The sequence below is a fragment of the Thunnus albacares genome, chromosome 1, assembly GCF_914725855.1.
Source record: "Thunnus albacares chromosome 1, fThuAlb1.1, whole genome shotgun sequence".
NCBI classification, from domain to species: Eukaryota; Metazoa; Chordata; class Actinopteri; order Scombriformes; family Scombridae; genus Thunnus; species Thunnus albacares.
This window is the reverse complement of record NC_058106.1, coordinates 37,581,864-37,604,915: the sequence shown is the minus strand read 5'-3', so window position 1 is coordinate 37,604,915 and position 23,052 is coordinate 37,581,864. Positions and strand designations below refer to the sequence as shown.

At 38.9% G+C, this 23,052-nt stretch overlaps 1 protein-coding gene across 1 annotated transcript in view; it reads right to left on the bottom strand.

Moving 5' to 3' along the window:
• LOC122986650 (SH3 and multiple ankyrin repeat domains protein 2-like) overlaps positions 1-23,052 on the bottom strand; it is a 254,098-nt gene that overhangs the window by 119,228 nt on the left and 111,818 nt on the right. Inside the window, exon 11 of the mRNA XM_044357941.1 lies at positions 6,625-6,691. Within this exon, the coding sequence (XP_044213876.1) occupies positions 6,625-6,691 (67 nt within the window). The remainder of the gene's footprint in view (positions 1-6,624; positions 6,692-23,052) is intronic.

The following is a 23,052-nucleotide window of genomic DNA, read 5'->3' as shown; positions in this document are numbered from 1 at the left end:
TTAGCTGTTAAAATGTTTCGGTTCCGTTATTGTTTTTGTATATTAAGTCTATGTATCTAAAAATGGAAATGTGGTATGAATTCATGGATGAGGATAATATTACTTGTCAACATACAGCTGGGTGACAAATTAAAGTGTGTTAGTACAGTAAGGTGTTTTTCCTTCACGGCGCCAGAGCAGCTTCTTGTCATATTCTCCTAAATCTCTGAAATCTACTGGAGGGATGAACACTATTCTTCCAAAAGATATTCCCTTACTTTGTTGTTTTAATGATGGTGGTAGACAGCGCTGTCTAACACGCTGCTAAAATGTCCAATGAGTGTTCAGTTGTGTTGAGATGTGGAGGTCACAGCACATGATTCACATCTTTTTCATACACATCAAAACATTCAATGAGCCCCTCTTGTCCTGTATGGAAACATCTGCATGTTTTTCCTTTAATTTGTCACCTGTCTGTATTATTATTATAAGACCTTGATGAATATACTGGCAGGCATTCATCATTAGATTAATTGATTAAATGTGCTTTAAAATGCAGAGAGAAACGAGAAAAGTAAAAACATTTAAAAAATAAAGAAGACTAGGAGTTCATAGGCATGCTAGTGGCTCTGTGAGGCAGTGTGAACAGTGGTGCTTTGAGCTAACTTTAGCATGCTAACATGTTCACAATGACAGTATTAACATGCTAATGCTTAGCACGTATTATGCTTCTTAAGTATTGCATAAATCCAAAATTTTGTCCAGATGATGGCTCCATATAAAAAGTCAGGAGGTCACCAAAGTTATTACAGTTACTACAGTGGTGGACATAAATATGTGAACCAAATTTGATGACAATCCATCCAATATTTGTCCAGACATTTCACTCAAAACAACAAATTTGTGGTGACACTCGAGGGAAAATCAGCGGATCGACAGAGTCATTAAGATTTATCCTCTGAGGACCATGAATGTCTGTAAAATTTGGTGCCAGTTGATCTCCAAGATGTTGAGATATTTAACTGGATTAATGAACATTTTGACCTGCTGGAGGTGCTGGTTGAAACTTTAGGGGATTAGGATTCATCTTCTGGGAACCATGAATGTCTGTACAAAATTTAATTGCAATTTGTTCCGTAGTTCTGGACTAAAACGGTGAAACAACCAACCAACGTTACCATCCATTAAAAATAATTTAAAAAAAAAATCATATTCATGATTGTTCTGAGTTTGTAAACAATGTGGAACTGTTTGAAAACATGATTTAACTTCCTGATTTATTTAAAACATTATCCGTACATGTTTGCTAAAATGTAAAATAGCCTTCTCTACGGAAGCCCTTTTGCGCCAAAAAAAAGAAAACAAAACAATAAAAGTTAGGCATGATAAAATACTCACGGTAAATTATGTGTATGAAATAGAAAGTCATATTTTCTTTACTCTCTGCTATCATAATTTTGACTTTCTATCCCATAAATTAGACTTATAATTATTATTATAAGTATTTCTGTTTTTATCATGCATGTCTACTTTTTTCTTTTCCAGATGGAAATAAGCTTCCATACATATCACAGCTATTTAAAAACCACATCTGTGGGATCCTTGCCAAATTGTTCATGTTATGCATTTATGTAAAAGGAAATACTGGCTAATATATTCTCTCATATGTTACTCTCAAATATAGATAATACCCTCAAAAGTCCAGTCTCAGGTGAGGCTCCTATTACCACCACTAATACTAATAAATATTGCAATATTGTGCACCATCTCTGACGTCATGATACACATTTCCATGCACAGCTCTTTGAATCTTTGGTCCCACAGATCCTTCACACGTTCACCTCATGAAGAACGCCAGGCTACGTATATAAACGGTTGTCTTTGCCCTTTGAGAAGACTTCCTGTTCTCCTCCACCAGTCACATTGTGTTTTAAGTCGCAGCTTTGTCTGCATTTGTCTCTGCACAGGAGTCCATCTAGAAATTACTGGCAACAATGAATACCCCACTGATATGATAATTCATTGTATTCAAGCCCTTAAAAGTGAAGTTAAATTAGTCATCTCATCTCTCTGGTGGAGAATGATCTCAGAGCAAGAAGGTGGAATGACTGCTGATTAGGAGCTTCCAAGTACTCAGAATAACTCGCTATTGCTGCCCCCCCCCCCCCCCGTCATGCATTTAACCTGCAATTTATCAGGCTTATTTTTACATCCTGTCTAGTCAGATGTGACGGGCGGATTATTCATTGCACCTTCTGTTGATTGAAAACAAAATCTGTATGTTGGATTTGAATAATTCAGCTTGTGGGCAGAGCTGTTGTTAGACAAAACAAAATGCAAACCATCATCCAACACCTTCTTCACTGTAACGTGCACGTAGACGTTTATATTTTAACCCACATACTGATTCTACCGTCTCTGATATTCTCATCCACTGGTGTGAGAATATTGTGTGAACATTTCGTCTTTAATCCAGTAATTGAGATCAATAGAAAATCATTCTGTTATATGTGCAGCAGATAATGGACGATATGCAGGGCTGGATTTACACTTCAGGATATATATGCACATAAATACTATAAACTAAAACAATAAATGTCTTACATTTTTCTGCAAATAATGATTATTTTCGTTATTGATGAATCTGTCAATCATAAAATAAAGCAGCAAATCTTCACATTTCAGAAGCAGAAATGAACAGATATTTGTCACTTTTGCTTGATAAATGACTTTGATAGATTAAATTGATAGATTATTTTTGATTCATTCATTAACAAATTGTGTCAGCACTAGGCTTAAAGCTATTTCTAGAAGATACAGCTTCAACCAGACTGAATTCAAACAGGAAGTTCCAATAAGATAACAACAAAAGCATCATTTGTAAGAGCGACACATAGACGTGCTTTCTGAACTTACTGCCTGTCATTTTACACAGTGATGGTAGGATGGTTAGCGAACCTTCATCATCAGTGTTATGATAAATCACCACATGGTTGAGGTTAAGGTCAGTGAACGGTTAAAAGAAACCAACACTGACTGTCAGAGGGAAACAGGAAGTGAACAGTGGTCTCCGCATCTCCGGCTCTATAATAAGCTCCCACTACATCCCCCTTTGTTCCCGATAGACAAGAGTCATAATTCCTACAGCTGCTAGACGGCTTCATTGCTTTAACGAAAACATACGTTGTTTTGTGGAATTTGCTGAAACGACTGATGCTGTTGTTTGTAGAAATGAGACATCAGACGTCTATTCATTCAATCCACAACAACTCCTGGTTTCTGTCCTCAGAGCCAGTTGTCCTGTCTGCAGAAAAGCTCCTGAAGAGCTAAAAGGACAGCAGGACAAACCTTCACCAGGCTGAGTAACAACAGAAATTCAATAGAAAATGTTTTCAAGTAGGCACCAGGAGAATAGAGGAAGAAAACAGCATTGTTTTTTTTATTGATCCATTTGTTTTATTTCCACCCACCATTGCTCTGTATACCCACAGTGAAACCAGGAGTTTAAAGATGGTGTGAAACCATAGTGAAACTGGGGGCCTTAATCAATCACTACAGGTGTGATTTTACAAACATGGAGAGCGGCTTTTGTAGCTCAGAGCAGGTCATCCTCCTGCACACATGGGCCATGAGCAAGACGCTGAACCCCACCTGGTTCACACAATGGTTAAGCTAGCACCTTGCAGGGTAGCTCGCTGTGAATGAGTGAATAAGAGGAAAACTGTAAGGCGCTTTGAATAAAAGCACTATGTAAATCCAGTCCATTTATACCACACAGTAGGAGATGATTTGAACAGCTGCCTATGAAGTGTTTCGGGTTCGTTGCGGATTGTTACATTTCATAAAATCTGTTCTGTGAGGTGAACCAGTAGCAGATCGCTCTTCAGGTAAAAACATAGGAGGCTGATACTCTGCTTCATATTCCCAAACGACCTGAACAGTTTAGGTTCCACTTTGCCCAGTTTGTAGCCTCGACAATGCTCAACAGTTTTGTCTTCGATGTACTAAAACATTGAAGTGATGACGCAATAAAACAGCAGATTTGTGTGGCTGAACTCTTACATCATCCTCATGGAGTAAGCAAGAGAAACTGTGAAAGCCAGAGGGCTTATGGTGTTTAAACCTCGTCTCACACACACAAACACACTCAGTCCATGATCAACATTCAAACCAAAAGCTGCAACACGACACAAGTGTCTGAGGCGAGAAGCGGCAGGCTGGGCTGGTTTGTGTGTGTGTGTGATTAAGGTGGAGGAGTGGAGGGTCAAAAAGCTGGAGCAGAGGGTTGATGGGAGCACCAGGAAGGGGGGTGGTGGGTGAGGTGGGAGGGGCACCCACCTCTGCAGCAGGCTGAACCCATGGTGGCCAATCGAAAATCCAGAAGTAAAGATGTCCCATCCCAATTCCAGAGTATGTACGAGTAACGTAGTTGTCTACCTGAGTGCTTTTGGCTAATCCGGGCTAAAACTCATAGCTGAAGCCGAGCACTTGTGGCTGTGTGGTTGTAACGGTGTGAAGAGGGAGGAGGAGGGAGGTGGTAGCAGATGTTGACAGCGACGAGGCTTTTTTGGGGGTAATCTTGTGCCGCCACCGTGCAGGTCGCCGCCGTGTGAGGCTGCCCGCTGGTGGATGGCGTCCATGAGAGAGTTCAACAATTGCAGGATTACATCTTTAGATTAGATTAGATTTCTCTCTCTCTCTCTCTTCCCCCAACCTCATCTTTCTCTGTCCTTTATATATTTATTTATTTGTTTGTTCATCTTTTCTCATTTTCTCTAAGGCCCCCGTAATCCCCGAGCTATCTCTGCACTCCACAAACTGCTTTACAGGCCCGAGCCAGTATCCCAGTAAAGCTCTGTGTTCGTTTCAGTGGACTGGAAATATTGTGTATATGTATTGTCTAAACCTTGGATACAGCTGGACTCAGTTTGTATATTGAAGCTGTAAATGATTTCTGGTAGCCTGAAAGTGTGTTAAATCAGAGTCTGCTGCCATCACCAATTTGCCTCTTCGGAGCTTAATAAGTGAGTAAGTGGCAAATAATCCATGAAGGTAATAAATAGCAAGAAGGAAAAAAAAACAAAACATGGAATTTGTTCAAAAAATGCTCTTTTTGTCATTTTTGTGAGAAATCTTTCTCGTCTTCTCACCTCCCTCTCGTTCCCTCTTACACACACGGATGCTGAGTGAAATAACCCCAGATCTCATACAGTATACATGTAGGGATGTGCAGAGGGCCCAGTATTTGTATTTGTTGAGGCAGCAAAATTATTTGTATTTGTATTTGTATTCAAATAAAAGTGGAAAGAGGCTTAAAAATCCTGTTTTTGTTTTTATTGTTTTTAATTTTAGAAAAATTGTTACAATAAGTGTTCATGAAGCGTGTGTCAGTAGCTCAGCTTTATCTCTGGGGAACACTCCCAACTCTGGGTGTGACGTCCAAATAAGGAAATGTGCGTCATGTAGCAGGTGGATGTGACTCCCCTCGTTGAGACCTGCTGATAGACGTCACAGCGGAGCAGAGGAGAGACACTGAGATAGTGATGTAACCGACCTGCACTCTGGTATTTGACATGGTTTATTTTTCTTCCTGAAAACAAATAATTTTTGAAATATTTGTATGAAGCAAATATTCGTAAGAAAAACCCCCACTATTTGTGCTTTGCCGAATAATGTATTTGTATTCGGGCACACCCCTAATAAATATATATATATATATATATATATATATATATATATATGTGCACACCCTTTAACAAGTAAAAATCCAGGCTGAGAGGAGGTTGTTACCTTATTTGGGATCGCATCCACTTGAATCCTCTCTCAACCTTAACAATCTACACGTCCTTTGAAGCACAAAGTCTTGCAGTACTATCTGTGTCAACTATTTAAAGATCATAATGTCACTGCAAGCACATATTTAGTTACAGGAGATAATATAAAACAGAACAATAAAAGTAGAAAATAACCCACCAAGTTAAAAAAAAGTATCATTTACACTAATTCTGACTTTTTGATCATAAACTCTCGACTATGACTATAATAAAAGGATTCAAGAGCAGTAAACGTTTTATTTTGGATTTGTCATTTTCAGGCTGATCCCTCATACGTACCTGACAACATATTAATGCTCACGCCAGCATCGTATAAATCCACTAACACAAGATCAGCTGTATAGATCCTGGAAAAAAGTCTTATTTCCAAGTATTTTGTCAACTTCAATCATTCAACCTCTGAAAGCTTACGCCTAAAGCCTCCACAACATGCACGAAACTCAGCATTATGTTGTATAAAAAAAATCACAATCAATTGAAGAACCTTTGAATCTACTGACTTAATCACACAGACCAGCCGACACCTCTGGAAACCGACCAATCAGTTCCCGCTGGACGAGGCATTGATCATTTCTCTCGGCCCTAATCGGCCCAGGATTGTCCCAGTGTAAACATAAACTTTCATCCTCTCGGCAATGCCGTCGTAATCCCGCGGAGGGGATTATACTGAGAGGTCATTTAGGAGGATCAAACCGTGAGGGATTTGAAATGTATCCTGAGAGAGATTCAGAAATATGCGCCGGGCGGCTGAGGGAAGAATAGGTGAGGGATGGATGGTTGGATGGAGAGGATGAATAGAGGAGCGACTCACCTATATCTGTCTCTTTGTGGTTCTTGATGAGTTCAGCGAGCTCAAAGTTCCCGGCAATAATGGCAACCTGGAAGAGAGAGAGAAGAAGAAGAAGAGTGAAAAGGAGAAAAATACACATGTAATTTATCTTTGCAAGTTCTTCCAGCCAGTGTGGTATGTAAACATTTAAGAGCACAAAAGATGTTATGTGTGATGAAAAGAAATTGATTCACACGTTTTCTCGTCTGCCACAGCAGCTTACACTCATATTATCATCTTCACACAGACTTCCTGTCTCTCTTAGAATTGATTTCAAAATGATATTAGTTGTTTACAAGGCTGTGAATGCTCCACATTTAGTTGACTGTCTCTCCCTCTATAATAGCTGCTGCTTTAACTTATCAAACACTACAGAACTAAATGTACCAACAGTTAAAATAAAGACATATTGAGAGGCAGCGTTTTCTTATTATGAACCAAAACTGTGGATCAAACTATAAATATCCACCATACAGCCTCTGTAAATTCCTTCAGGAGACACCTTAAGGCCTTTTAAATCTCGCTATTAAGTCGTCTGTGTGTCTGATGCTTATTTAATCTCACTGAAAGTTACTTATTTCTTTTAATCTTATGTGCAACTTCATTCCTATTATATGCTGCTTCACTGTATTCTTATGATTTGTTTGTCAGCGTCTAATTTATTTGTTTTCTTTTTTTAACAATTTGATGTAAAACACGTTGAGCTGCATTGTATGTATTAAAGGTGCTATAAAATTATTATTATTATTAAAAGCAACAGCTATTTAATGACATAAGGTGACAGAGAAAGAGATGATGTGGAATTCTGATTATTTCAACTTTCCAATTAAACAAAACTCTCTCTCACAGCTGAGTACGATGGAAAAGATAAACTGATTTTATGAAGTACAAGAAAAAGAAAAAAAGCTGCTTCATCACAGTAATGGTCATACTTTTCTAATCTCTTGCCAGTTGTCAGTCACTGGATTTGCTATAAAAATAAAAACTCTTTTCTTTCTAATTTGTGAAGCAGTCAGTGATTCCTCAGAGTTTCAATCTTTACGGCTTTAACCATCTGTAGCCAAGAATCTAGTAATCTATGACGGACGGACACAATCGTACACGTGTACGAGTCAAGATTCACACATGACACAACAGCATGCGGACAGCAAGGACATGTCAAGTCACATGTTCACATGAGATGATGTTTTAAAGTTTCCTCTTGCTTACACACACACACACACACACACACACACGCAAACACACGAATGCATAGGCTGGACAAACTGGTGCTTTTACATTATTCATTGATAAAAACAAGAAAACAGGCAAATGAAACAATATAAATGAATATTGAAGTAATACATGAAAGTATAAGAAGTATTATTCTTCTCTTAAATGAGGGCTGTTTCCATAACTTTTATTATATTGTAGAAATCAATGCAAGGCTCGTCAATCAATACATATGGTCCTTCTGTTAAAGGACAGACTGGTGATTTTCTATATTTTTCTCATCATCAACAAATCTCATCTGTAAAGCCAAATCAAAAATAAATTGATCTGCTTACAAGTGTTGTGTGAGAATCCAAAGCCTGATAGATCTTATTCCTCTGTGTCAATGTAGTGAAAAGTCAAGAGGTTGTGACATGTAGCACAACAAGCTAGTGAAGCTGTAAACAGGAAGTACCACATCCAAACTCTTCATGATGAAGGAACATGTCACCCAGTGCAGCGGTGCGGCTCACTGGTGTGTTTTTAATACTTTTTGGACAACAACGGAGGAATAAGATATATCAGGCTTTGGATACACACACAATACTTGTAAGTAGATCAGTTCACTGCTGGTTTGACTCTGCACATTTGTTGACAGCAAGAAAAATATAGAATATTGCCAACCATAACCTTTAAGCATTAGTTAATAATGTATGTTCTGCTGTTTTTGGATAAACACTGATGAGAAATGATTCTAAAGAAGTCAGATAATCCTCTAATGATTCATTGCAGGATTATACTTTAATAGTTGGCGTTTCCTTTAAATTAGAAACACCTGTAAGATGTGATACAAGAGCTGCATGTAATGTTCCTGATGAACCCTGTTGTTGTCGTACTAGACTGCATAAAGGGTTTCTAATATTTTGCATACCTCATTTACATAAATTGAGCAGAAAAAATACTAGAAACACCTTCCAGTGTAAGTCCATCCGATACAACAGCACCACAACACCTCGCTGACGGTCTTATATACATATTTGGGCCCCCAAGACAAAAGTTTAGTGTTGGGCCCCTCCTGATCCCCCCACATACTGCCTTCTCTGCCTTGTGCACCTACACCGTCGCTTCCAAGTTCCTAGTATGTGCAGACAACCAGCAGACAGTGTCAACTGGTGGCAAAACACCCCCTTTTTTTTAGCATTTAAAAGCAATATATATTGAATAAAAGGTTAATAACAAATTATAATGTGAGTAATTGCTCCTGTGGGCAGTGGAAGCTGGTGTATAAACACATGATGAATGACAATATAATAAAACACCATTGTAATAATATAAAGTATGTCTTCCTAAATATATATTTTATATTATTACAACTGTTATAATATAATTTAGACTTTAAAAGCAGTCATCAGAATGTTTCATGGTATTTTTGGTTACAGATATTATTTTGAGTATCTATTTTGAATGTAAACCTGCCATTTAGTTTTGTTAAAAAAACAAAATAAAAAATCTCTGAACTCTTTGTCTCCTTCTGCCAAATGTTATTTTAGCTGTGAAACTCTGATCAGCTGGCTTCATCACACAGAGCAGTGTGTTCTGTTTGTGTCCACCAGGGGGCAGTAAAGGGATTTATTTCCTCGTGTGCTGGTTGGAGAGGTTGTTTCTCTGTCAGTGACCCAGATCACGCTGCCTGTTGTCTTGTTGCTGCTTACAGTCGTTCCTGCAGGCGCAGAGCTCGTGGGGTGTCACAGGGTTTACAGTACGCCTCAAGTCAGGATCCGCCGGGTAAAAATAGTCGGGTTCATTTTCACTGATGTGTTGCACAAACGCTTTAACACACACGCACACACACATACATACATGTGTGCATGCGTGTGCACACACACCTCAAGGGAAACCCAGCAGGATTATATAAGCATGCCTGCTCTGATTCTTGGAGAACAAATATCCAGGATGAAGAAAGAAGAGTGATGGAGAGCAGGTGTATTATTAAAGCAGAGTTGGCCTGAGTAGTAACACTCTGCTCTCCCTCCACAGCTCACCTCTTCGTCATATAAATAAAAACACCACATTTATGAGAAAAAGCACTCAGGACTCTCTAACGAAGATGTTTTCCACTCGTACGGATCCTCTTGAATGTTTCAACACGCTGCATTAATATACAATATACTGTACTTCAGTTTTTCACCCTGGTTGAAATAAAAATGCTTACTCTTAACTAAAATGTGAGTCAATAAATGTAATCCAGCTTCTACATGGTAGCAAATGTGATGCTTCCTGTGAGGGAGATGGAGGAGGAGGAGGGGACATATGAATGCCGGCTGGATCTCCCACTCACACTGAGGATCTCCCATAGCGCACGCCACGATGTGTGACAAATCTATGACAAGAGACTCTCTCTGGAGGAACCCTGATCCCAGCGCCCAGGCTTTAGCGGATGGATCGAGTAATACATCAAGACAGACTGACAGAGTGACAGATGAAGATGTCATTTTCACTGTGACCTAAAAACTGATCGATGCGGAACTAACTCTGATTGTAAGACGTTTGAAGCGACTGTTAGAGTGGTATCAGTTGGTTTTTCTACACTGTTGTCGGCTGTTCAGTGAACTTTGAAGATGCAGCATCTGTATCTCTATTATTTGTGTGCATTGGACACCTGGAGGAGGTTAAGAGGATTTAGAAGATGCTTAATACTTACTGGTCATTGTTCCGTAAAACAGCAGGTGGAACACAAGTCTCTTTGATTTGATTGTGATTTGAAGGTCAAAAGATATCTAGACGTCTAGGTTAAAAAGCAAAGTTTCTTTCAGATGTCTGGGTTGCACATAATTGTTGTTTTAACAGCATTTCAGTGAGTATATTTCAGTGTGTATTAAGGACCTATTCACACTAAAATATAGTCATTTAAATGCTGTTGAAACAAATGTTATATGTAACCTTTTCTACCAAATTTAATCCACTTTTAATCTGAACATCTTGATGTCTTTTGACTCCAATCAATCAATGTTCAGCTGGTCCGCCATAATCATATCAGTGAAATTAAGTGAAGGAGATACTATGATCTGCTCCATTCATCCATCATATTATCTGAGATGCTAATGAGCAGACGTTGATGAAGCAGAGGGGATGCATGTCGTTGTTTCATCTGGGCATTGTTAAGGTTAGAGGAACTGACGCAACAGTGATGCTTGGATGTTATTTTTAGAGAGCATGTATCATGCACATTTCCAGCTCTATATTTGTATTCTGGGGCTCTGCTGGAATATCTTTGCATGATTTACAGTTAAAAAGCTCCTTATTTATCTTCTACTGGTCCTTTATGCAGCACCTCAGTTCAAGGATGAGCCCGCTCTGTTCTGATTGGCCAAACAATCGTAGCAGGATTTCACATCTTTTTCTCCTTTAAAAAAAATCTCAGTCTCTCACATACATTTGTACATGTTTGAGCCTCAATCTAACCCAGAATACGCAAGCGGAAAACGCAAACAACCTGTGGAACAACCTTAGCAACCAAGGCTATGGAACAGATGCCGTTTGTGGGCACGTGCCAACGATCTGACGTCAGTTCGATGGAGAAGTAGAGGTAACCTTGCAAACAAAGCGTTAAGAGCAGGCTGAACCTTTGACCATGTTTAACATCCAATATTATAACATAACACAATAAAAAAAGCATGCTATGTCCCCTTTAAAGCTGTATTTATTGATCTTTGGCCACTAGGGGTCAGGAGAACAACCTGACTGACAGGTTTAACATATTACTTCATCAAGTTGTTATAACTACTGTGGTAGCAAATAGTGCTTAGTTACAATTCAAGCAGAAACAGATTTGATGTTCAAGGAAAAAGACAAAAAATAACATTAAACTCATAAAAGTAACTGTTCAGATCTCTGAATGTGTTCTGTGACATTGCAAAATGAAAAGGTCCAACTACTGTAGGAAACAAACACACGCAGTCTGACAGTTAAACTGTGTGCTTACAGTAAGTACAGTCGGCCAAAGGTCAGTGGACAATTTGGGTGATAATCTTACTGTTCATCTTTGTTTTCTACTCCAAGTAAGTTAAACTAACATGGAGGTTTGTTTCCAACCTGTCTGATTGTCTGACTGTTTGTCCTTCTTGTCCCTTCTGACCGTTTTTTTGTGACGATAGACCTGATAGAACTGGTCAAAACTACAAAAATATAACCTGAGTTATATCTAGTTTTCATTAACTCAAATAGAAAAAGGCTCATAAAGGATCAGAAACCAGAATTTTTATTTCACAAAATATCTGCTGATTAGTTTTTCATACAATTAGGGGAATGATCAGTGTCAGTCTAATCACTGATTGGCCAAAAATGACTCTATAATGTGTTTGTTATACTTGTTAGTAAGTAGCCTAAAGAGGGAGATGACATACTTAGTGTTGCTTTGTTACTCTACACAAGATTTATGTCAATACAAGCCCACTTATTCATGTTCATCTAACGGATGTATGTCAGTTCAGTTGGCGTCAACAGAGTGAAACATCTTCTCTACACTGAAAATCAAAGTAAAACAGAAGCCTGATATCCATCACGAGCCTCTGGAGTATTTTGACACATGTGACTGACGGCTGCATTTCACATCATCTCTCATCAACATGGTGAGAATTACTGCACTGTAACAGCATAACGAGCACCAAAACAAGCCTCTGGAGGGACGAGAGAGAGAGCGTCCATCACTAAAACAGCAGTGGACAGGAAGCGATGAGCTCCACATGGAGTCACTGGCAGTCGCCATGTTGTCGGGATGAGGCGTTCACTGAAGCACGGACCTTTGGGTGCAGGATTGCATCCTTATCAACCAATCTTGTTACTTCATTTTACTTCTCAGCGTCTTTCTGCACTGAATATAATTGGAAACCAAGGAAACCAAGGAGATTGTTTCAGTGAAAGTTGATTTAAGGTGAGGCGTTCAAGTTTCATTTTAATTGATGAAGTATGTTAAGGAAACCAGGTAACCGATATGCAACAGGAAACACAGTCACAATTTATCCCTCATTATCATTCCACCGCCCACCTTCACCAACCACTACTGCCATCACCACCATCACCGCCCCCACATCGATTCTTTTCCTGTTCTCCCCTGGTTGTCATGGAGACAAATGGTTGTGTATAACACAGAAGAAGAAGTCAGGAGGGGATGGTGGGGGGATGGGAAGGAGATGGAGTGAGCTGCTCTAGCTGAGTAGAACATCAGCAGCAGGCAACAAGTCTGCCAGATCCAGGATCAGTGAAGAACAGAAGACAAGGAGAAGAAAAGACCTGATGGTTCTCACTGAGGTCGGAGAGCTTGGTGGATTTTTTTGCAATTAAAGTGAGGTTTGATACACTAATTACAAACTTAACATGCTGATCAAAGTGTAATTTTGTCCACTGAGTCAGTTTTTGACATTTTGTCAGTGATAACTAATTATTCCAGAAGAGTTCAATAAATGCTAAAACTCACCAGGCCTATTTACCACTAACAAGCCATGAAGGACATCCTCAACATTCTTCACTTTCTTGCTTGAAGTCAAATAAGAAGATCAATACCACTCTCATGCCTGTGTGTTTAGTTCTGTATGGAGCTAAAGGTAAACTTCCTGGAGTCTTAAACAGGACCAGGACAAGAAATTATTTTGAAATCTATGAGCCACAACAACCTTCAACTGGGTGGTGGTACCATTAACTGAACTAATATCATTTCACACAGACCCTTCATAACGATTATCACATAATTATCACATGTGAGACTGTTCGGCCTGTGCGAGCTGCTGTAGTAATGTGGGTGTATCAGGAAAAAAAAAAAGACCAAACTTGCATAAATAGATTTTTTTAGCCTCTTGGGGGAGCAGCGCAAAAAGCTGTAAACACAACACTGACATATCATGACATTATAGCCTTGATATTGCTAATGTGCTAGCAGGCAGTTGCTATTCACACTTCCATCAGAGCAACATTAGCATTCATATGTGTTTCTGCAAGTATTCACTCTCCTGTTAGCTGTGTTTTGCTCTTGACAAACTCCCGAGGGAAATATTTATCTGTTAAACTGCTAAATGCTCCACTATATGTTCACTCTGTCTGTCTGCTGTCTGCTGCTGGACAGGTGATGTTCATTGGAGTTATTATAACTTTTTTTTTTTTTTTTACAGCTGTCTGCTGCTGATGGAAACAGGGTTATTGAGAACACTGAAACTGAACCATACAGTTTAGTAGGGTTGTAGTCTGCTGGTCGACTGGTCGATTAGTTGGTCGATATACTCTCGTTCGACTAAATTCTCATAGGTCGAATAATCTCTGTGTTATTTTCATAAGGAGAAAAGTGCTACATCAACAGCTTTCCAGGATTAATCCATTATTTCCTGCGGCGGGAGGGACAGACTAACAAATCACCTGTGAAAACTTTGAACCCGCCAAACTTAATGGAGACTGCTGGGTCTGACTGTACTCAACGTTTACTGAACGTTTACTGAATCTGTGTTTCTCCATAATGACACAACGAGAACCCCCGCCAGGCCAAAAGAAATAATTTTTGATATGTAATATCTATAGCGTCCGAGAGTCTCTGTGCAGCACTGTGCCGGTACGTGAGTCAACCTCTGTCGTTGCCTGGGAAACTATTGGTAGCGTGGCTCCGTTAAGGAGTATGTTTGCGTAGCAAGCGGGAAAGAGAGAGGGGCAGAGAAGTGACGGTGGATGCGAGGTTAGTAATAAGTTGTCAGTCTGGCAGTAAATGTACAGTACAGACTACAGTGTGACAGTTAATAAATGCTAAAAAGTCACGTCTGTTGTTTCCCCAAATGCTGTAAAAGTAAAGGGGGTTAGCTCCAAAGTTAGCAACAATGGGTTAGCATAACCTGAAGATGCAAAACAGAGAAATACAGAACAGAGAAATGTGTGGCTGCCGAGTTTACTGTGCACACGACTACTCGATTTGTTGAAGATTATTATTTTAGCTGACCAAGACTTTCTTTGGTTGACTACAGTCCAACAGTTTAGTTTGAGGCATGTAAAAATGAAATGCTGTATATTAAAACACCCCATACAGCTGAGGAGAATAGAAAAGTCTGGTTCACACATTACACAAACACTCATTTGTTCTATTGTGAGAATACAAATATTAAATGGAGCTGCTTTGATGAATGATGCTGAGGGATGATGAGCACAACCAAAAATATCTAGGCTTGAAATCTTCTCTTTGTTGCATGATTTTCCACTTTCACTATGTATCCCATTCACTCTGAGTCATTTTACATTAGTTCCAGGTGCTGCTGGTAATGCTAATAATTTCCACTCAGAGATTAGTAATGGAGGGATGGAGAGAAGGTTTTCCTGCTAGCATCTCTTGCGCTGTGCTTAGTAATTGTTGCTATGGCACCAAAAAACTCTGTTCAAACTGAAGCTGTTCAGTGGGGGTTTATTAAGCTGAATTGGGTTAAAATTGACTCTGCAAGCATTTACAGAACTATTTATACACTGAAGAAGATGACATGCTGTCCTGATGATGATAACCTATGGAATACCTTGATGTGGATAACTGAATACTCTGACAATACTTTGGCATATTGCACTACATGACATGTCACTGGTGGCTGTGACTCGCAGCACGTGACTCTGAATAATGAGGCAGAAAGAGTAGCAGAGTGGGAAATCATGTCTGACTTACAGTATGTGCCAAAGGCGATGGGAAGAACTAGAGAATGGGTGGGGGCAAAGAGGGCAAGATATAAAATAGGGGGGGGGGGTTGAGGAAGTAGAAAATAAATATAATGAGGAATGGAGAGGGGAATTAGATTAGAAGAATGGGAATTGAAGAAAGTGAAGGAGCGATATGAAGATAAAAATGGACTGGGAGGAAGAAGAAAGGTAAATCAAATTAGGTATTGTAGTGAGGATGAAAAGCTTAGAAGAGACACAGAGGTTAGATTAGAGAAACTCAAATGCTGCATGAGGACACAAAAAGAGCAAAAGAAGTGTTAGAGGAAGTGAAGAGTATGTGACCGACCGTCGGAGAGGATTGTTAAATAAAGAAATGGGTTTTTTTTTTATCTCTTTGAAAGCCCTCTATGCAGAGAACGGAGCACTCAGAGGGGATGATGGGAGTTTTACTGTGTTTCAGTTATGCTCAATTTCTTTCCTGTTTGTTTTATGCAACAATGGTTATCAGGCTAGGCTATGACACACACACACACACACTGATCACTGATCATTATCAAATGGCCACACACCCACACAGTGTCCTAATTAAGAGCTCACGCAGCAGCGCAACGTAAGCGTGCCTCATTCAGCTGTGCCAATCGTTGTTTATTAACATTTGCACTTTCCAGTTGTTAATTTGGTTCCTAATGATGGAGAATGTGGGAGTTCCTGCTTGTTTTTAAGAGATTGTTGTTGAGACTTGGTCAAAATAAAAGCTCAAATATAAAAAGGTCTAATGACCTGCTGCAAATGCATTGTGCTAATAATGTTCTTCCATCTGCATCACGGCAAAATGAGTAAGTAATTAATTTTATTTACATAGAACCTTTCAAGAGCAGAGATGTCACAAAGTTCTTCACAGAGGAAATAAAGCATAAACATACATACGGACGTAAAACAATAAAAAAATAGAATAAATAGAAAAAAATATACAAAGGCAAGTCTACAGATCTTAAATCCAAAGGGAGAGAGTTCCAAAGTTTAGGAGCCACAATCTCAAAAGCACAACCTTCTTTAGTTTTAAGCCTAGATCGAGGAACAACCGGCAAACCCAGATCAGAAGACTTTAGAGACCTGCTGGTGACATTTAGAGCTACAGTAGATCTCTAATGCAGACAGGTGTCTGACCATGCAGAGCTCTATAGGTGATCACAAGAACTTCCATCTCCGCTTGAGACACAATCAGCCTGAGCTTTGCAATGTTTCTCAGCTGAAGGAAACGAGTAAATCAGACACTTAACATGTTGGTCCAGAATCAGAGCCTGGTCCATTGTGACACCTAGATTTCCATCCCCTATCTTAAGGACAACACAAGGAGGGGCAGAAATAAGGATTTCATTATTTTCTGCATTTAGCTGTAAGATCTTATCAACCATCCAGTTTTTTTTAAAACTGGATGGCTGTTTTGAGGTTTAAATGAGACATATAATTGAATATCATCTGTGTAGCAGTGATAAGAGATAAAATACACTATATGATCAAAAATATGTGGACACAGTCGTCCATGCACTGTTGTCCATATAGCAAATGGCAACTGATACAACTATAGAGCAAATGTGAGAAAAAATCATCTCATGTATTGGTCTTTTAAAAGATTTTATTCACAATCAATAGGCTGAACAGGCTGAATTATAAAACATGAGATGATTCTTTTTGCTGTTTTTTTTTTAACTATGGAGTGCCGCCTTTTTCCCTCACTTTGCTCTGGAGAACATAGACCATTATTTAGAACTTATTTATCCTCCTTGCTGCTTTAGAGACTACTCACTTAAACAATCATTCTTCAAATTCCTTCAATGCCCAAATCCTCCAAAGGGCAAAAAGTCCTGGTTTGGTCCAGGACCCTTAGTTCCACTGAAGCAAAATCTTAATGCTGCAACATACAATTACATGACAATACCCTCCGTGCACAAAGCCAGCTCCATAAAGATACGTTTCTCCCAGTTCGGTCTGGAAGAACTTGACAGTCCTCCACAGAGCCCTGACCTCAACCCTATCCAACACCTTCGGGATGAACTGGAACGCCGACTGTGAGCCAGACCTTATCACCGTGGCTGTCCTCACTAATCCTCTCGGGGCTGAATGGGAGCAAATCCCTGCAGCCAAGTTCAAAAAATCTTGTAGAGAGTCTTCCCAGAGGAGCGAAGGCTGTTATAGCAGCAGATGGTTTTAGAATAACATGTTCAACTGTCACATATGGGTGTGTTGTTCAGGTGTACACATACTCTTACGCTTTAGTTTGTGATTCTATGTTTCTAATGCACTAAACCTTTACTTTATCTACTTCTACTTCAGTTCCTACATTTCCCAGAATGCCGAGCGCTCAGAAAACAGGCATAAACTTGTTGGATTCAGCTCTTGGCTCCATGTGTAGGTGGAGAGTGCAACAGTGATAAAGATAGTAAGAGAGCAAGAGAGCGAGTTTTTCCACTCGAAAACAAGTGAGAGTCCACAGCATGTCTAGTGGCTGCTTGTTGTTCTGCTCTGTCGAGGCTTCTGTTAGCAGAAGAACTGCTGTTTGTTCCTCTTTTACAGTAGATGTCTGCCTGTATGTTTGATGAAAGCAAAATGTTGGCTGCAGAAAGTATCTCTCTTCACAAGGAGTTAAACCATTTCCTGTTACTGGTGATGAAAAAGATGTGTCACGCTACTGGAAATATCTTTCAGGGCTGGGTGATAATTCAATATGATATATTACAATGATAAAATCAATATGACTGTGGTATTGTAAAACTGGTTTCCAAATTAATAATTCCAAGCAAAATGTGATGAAAATCCAACAATAGTTTCTCACGCCTGAAGAGGTTTGTCTGATGTGTTGCGTAACAGTGGAGCACAGCTCATTGCATAGAACATCCATTTGATTATTCTATGTTACTTTGCATACATTTGCTATTTTGATATATACAGTTGGGTCATAAATCAAAGGAAAAACTCACATAATGCATCTTAATAAGATGTTGTTCCACCACAAGCCTCCAGAACATCTTAAAAGCTCCTCATCTTTAGGGATGAACACTAGTTTTCCAAAAGAGGAAACCAGTCTCACATCAAAATTTGTCATAGCTACGTTGGTCTGCAGCACAATATGTATTAGTTCACAATAATGGAGAAAAAATTGTGAGATGCCTATATTTTTTTTAGCCTATTCGTTTCTGTTGGCCTGCGTGTATGTCACGTGACTGTCAAGTTTCTGTTTGCTCAAACAAAAAAAATGGCTGACATTCTTTTTATTCTCAGTGGAAAATGCTGAATTTTAAGATAGTTTTGGCATTAAAATGCATCTTGACATTTCTAGCGAGAGATGTCAATCAATAAATCAACCAATTTTTATTTATATAGCGCCAAACCACAACAAAAGTCATCTCAGGGCACTTTTCACATAGAGCAGGTCAAGACCATACTCTTTAATTTACAGAGACCCAACAATTCCCCCATGAACGAGCACATGGCGACAGCGATAAGTGCATTCGTGTGCATTTCATTTTCATAACCATAACGATTCAGTCAGTTATGGTTTTTACAAAGATTCTTGCAGACTTTCTATCGTTGCTATGGTGGTTGCTAAGGATAATGCTGAATCATTGTCTTTGCGTTGTGTAGTTATATGAGCTGTTGTGTTATTTGTGTTATTATATGTAACTATTCAGTGATGTTCTTTCAGTAAAAAATGTAGATTTTAGAGCACATCAGGAAGGAATTGAATTTGAAATCCAGAGTTTGAAGCTTTGTGATTGGCTGACCGAAGGACCCGCCGCGTGGAAGTATTGTCATCACTGTCATGTGTTAAGGTTTTCCCTTAATGATATTTTTAACATTTCTCAACACAAAAACACCAAAGTATCCTTTATAACTCAACAATAAAACAGGTCAATGTTATGTATAAGGTAGACTTTTCAAAGTATGTTACCATAGAAACCACTCTTTTCACAACCACAGCTTTAATTGCAGGAAAGTTAGCCGTTAATCGATTGCAATTGTTAACATATTTGTTAAGCATTCAGGAGGCAGTTTAATACATGCATGATGTGGTTGAACAAACATTTTGAGTCAATAACTTTGCTTTTTCTTAACATAGATCATCTAGATGTAATTACTAGTTCGGCTGTACTGGATATTTGATATATTCAGCAGATTTATCTTTTTATGACCCTATATTTACAACCCTACTTTGCAAACCAGAAAAACTACAACTATGGTGCTGATTTGTATCAAGCTGCATGGCGCAGCTGTAGGGAATTGTAGTTTTTAGAAAATATTAGTGTTTTTCCTAGAATTTGAATTTGTAAATACTGAATTGAGAGTACACTGAGGAGTTTAAGGGGATGCTTAACACATTTGTGTAATTAGATTTTAAATATGTAATTATTAAATGGTTGGAAATTAATATTAATCATATTTTACCCATATCTGACTTGCTAACTATACTCATATGATATCTGAGGTCCAGAGCTCTCTATAACAGTTGGTCCCATGTCTGAAGCCCCTTTTGTTGCTGAATTATAAGCCTTCAAACATGCACCGAGGTCAAGGTTCAAAGGTCAGTATTTAAAAGCAGGAGCCATGTAGAATCTTCATATTGGCATATGTTACTCTCCAGGTCGAGACCTTTCCATCAATGTATTTGGTTTTGCTCTAAAACAAAGTTTTAATTCTCTCATTTCATGGACACAAGTCATCCCAGGCCTAGTTTCAGAGAGCACTTTGAAGGCCCAACATGAAACATGAAATTAAGCTTTGTGTTTGTTTGTTTTTTCTTTTTTAGTGGAAATAGTGACCAAAATGAGTCACCTTCAGAGATTACAATACTGCTGACAATCTAGTACATTACTGCAGGCTTGGGTTAGAGGTTAGGGTTAGGGTTAGAGTTAGGGTTAGGGTTAGGATTAGGGTTAGGGTTAGGATTAGGGTTGGGGTTAGGGTTAGAGTTAGGGTTAGGTTTAGGGTTAGGATTAGGGTTGGGGTTAGGGTTAGGATTAGGGTGAGGGTTAGAATTAGGGTTAGGATTAGGGTTAGGGTTAGAGTTAGGGTTAGGGTTAGGGTTAGGATTAGGGTTAGGATTAGGGTTGGGGTTAGGGTTAGAGTTAGGGTTAGGTTTAGGGTTAGGATTAGGGTTGGGGTTAGGGTTAGGATTAGGGTGAGGGTTAGAATTAGGGTTAGGATTAGGGTTAGGGTTAGGGTTAGAGTTAGGGTTAGAGTTAGGGTTAGGATTAGGGTTAGGATTAGGGTTGGGGTTAGGTTTGGATTAGGGTTGGGGTTAGGATTAGGGTTGGGGTTAGGGTTAGAGTTAGGGTTAGGGTTAGAGTTAGGGTTAGGATTAGGATTAGGATTAGGGTTAGGATTAGGGTTGGGGTTAGGGTTAGGATTAGGGTTGGGGTTAGGGTTAGAGTTAGGGTTAGGATTAGGGTTAGGATTAGGGTTGGGGTTAGGATTAGGGTTGGGGTTAGGGTTAGAGTTAGGGTTAGGATTAGGGTTAGGATTAGGGTTGGGGTTAGGGTTAGGATTAGGGTGAGGGTTAGGGTTAGAGTTAGGGTTAGGATTAGGGTTAGGGTTAGGGTTAGGGGTGAAAAGACCAACTTGTTCTCATTCCCAGGTCATCAAATACTGACACATGCGTAGGTTACTATTCACACAACCCTGGAGATTTTTCTGTATCTTTATGATTCTTGGTTTTGGGATTTTATGTCATCATGACATACAGCAGCTCATTGAATCTGTTTTATTTGCCAATGCAAGCATACAAAGAATGTTTACTGGGTGTTTGCTCCCAAAAAACACAACACAAAAGAATAAAAATGGATAAAAGTAAGGTGATAATAATAACAATGAAATAAACAAAGTAATATTAACATTGAAAATCTATTTACAGAATGGAATAGTAATAGTTTTGAAATGGGATATCAGACTTGAAATTAAATATTGACTGTACAAAGGAACTATGGGCTGTTCTATGGACAAAGAAATGAAGTGTATAAAATATATGAAGGTGACAAGAACAAATATTAAATGTGACATGTGCATAAATAATTAAATTATGTAACAGTGGAGGATGAATGCAACGCACAATCTAAAGTCCACTTTGATGAAATATATGAAAGTGACAAGTGCAGGGATTAAATGAGGCATGTGAAATGTAAAGTCCAATTTGATATCCCTGTCTTCATCCCGTTTACACGCATACACACACACACACACACACACACACACACACACACACACTCAGAGCCTCAGGGCCAGCCTAAGCAGGACAGTTGGATTGCTTTATCGGATGACGTGACTCGATATTAATTGAGGAAGACTCTGGGTTTTAAAAAAGATGATTTCATATTAAATGTGCTCAGCCACATATTCTTGGAAATATAAAATTAAATGAGCAACTTCACATTTTACAATCACAGGCTATAAAAAGCCTTTTCTTAACAGAGATAGTGGCGTTTGGATTCGAGTTGCAGCCGATCGGCGGCGATTTGAGATGGAACGAAGCCCACTGACGTCAGACAGACCATAACAGTAGACGAGTTTGGTGTTTTTGTGTTGAGGAATGTTAAAGATATCATTAAAAGAAAACTTTAACAGGTGACTGTGAGGAAAATACTTCCAGGCAATGGGTCCTCCGGTCAGCCAATCACAAAGCTTCAAACTCTGGATTTCAAATTCAATTCATCCCTGATACGACGCTCTAAAATCTACGTTTCTTACTGAAAGAGCATCATCAAACAGTTAAATAACAAACAACATAACAGCTCAGACATCCACAAAGACAATGATTCAAACAACATGCAACTACGTGGTTTGAGCGATAGCAGCGTCCATAGCAACCACCATAGCAACGATAGGAAGCCTGCAAAAATCTTTGTAATAACTGACAAACTAAACATCATATAATTCATTGAATGAAGATAATGAAAATAAAATACACATTTCTTGCAAGAAATGCATTTTAATGTTGAAACTATCTTAAAATATGACATTTTTTCACTGAGATTAAAAGGAATGGCGGCCATTTTGTTTGTTTGAGCAGACAGAAACTTGTCCGTCACATGATACTATGTGATATCTCATCACCCTCCTAAAATAATGGCCCAAGTCATTTTTTGACAAAAATGATTTCTTTGACTAAATCATCTCCTCATGATGTCACCTCTGGTAAAATCGCCCACATCCTCAGTAGAACAGATCATGTGATTCTACCCCTGTAGTATAACGGCCTATGTCAAGAGTGTGACTAAATCATCATATTGTGTAGTTATTTAGTCTTTTTAGTCAACATTTTAGTTAGCAAAATAACTAAGTCCATGGAGCTAGCATTTAGCAAAGAGTGGAAAGGCTACAAGTGATTACAAGGCTTTCTGTTAACTGTTTTCTGCCTTTTAAACAATATTTTTTGGTCTAATTGTTTCCACATTACATGATCTAATTAAGAAAGATCTGAATACCGTATTGTAATCTAACAGCTAGAAATTATGTGTATAACTAAAAAATTACAAAGGATCCTCTTTACTTTTGTGTTTT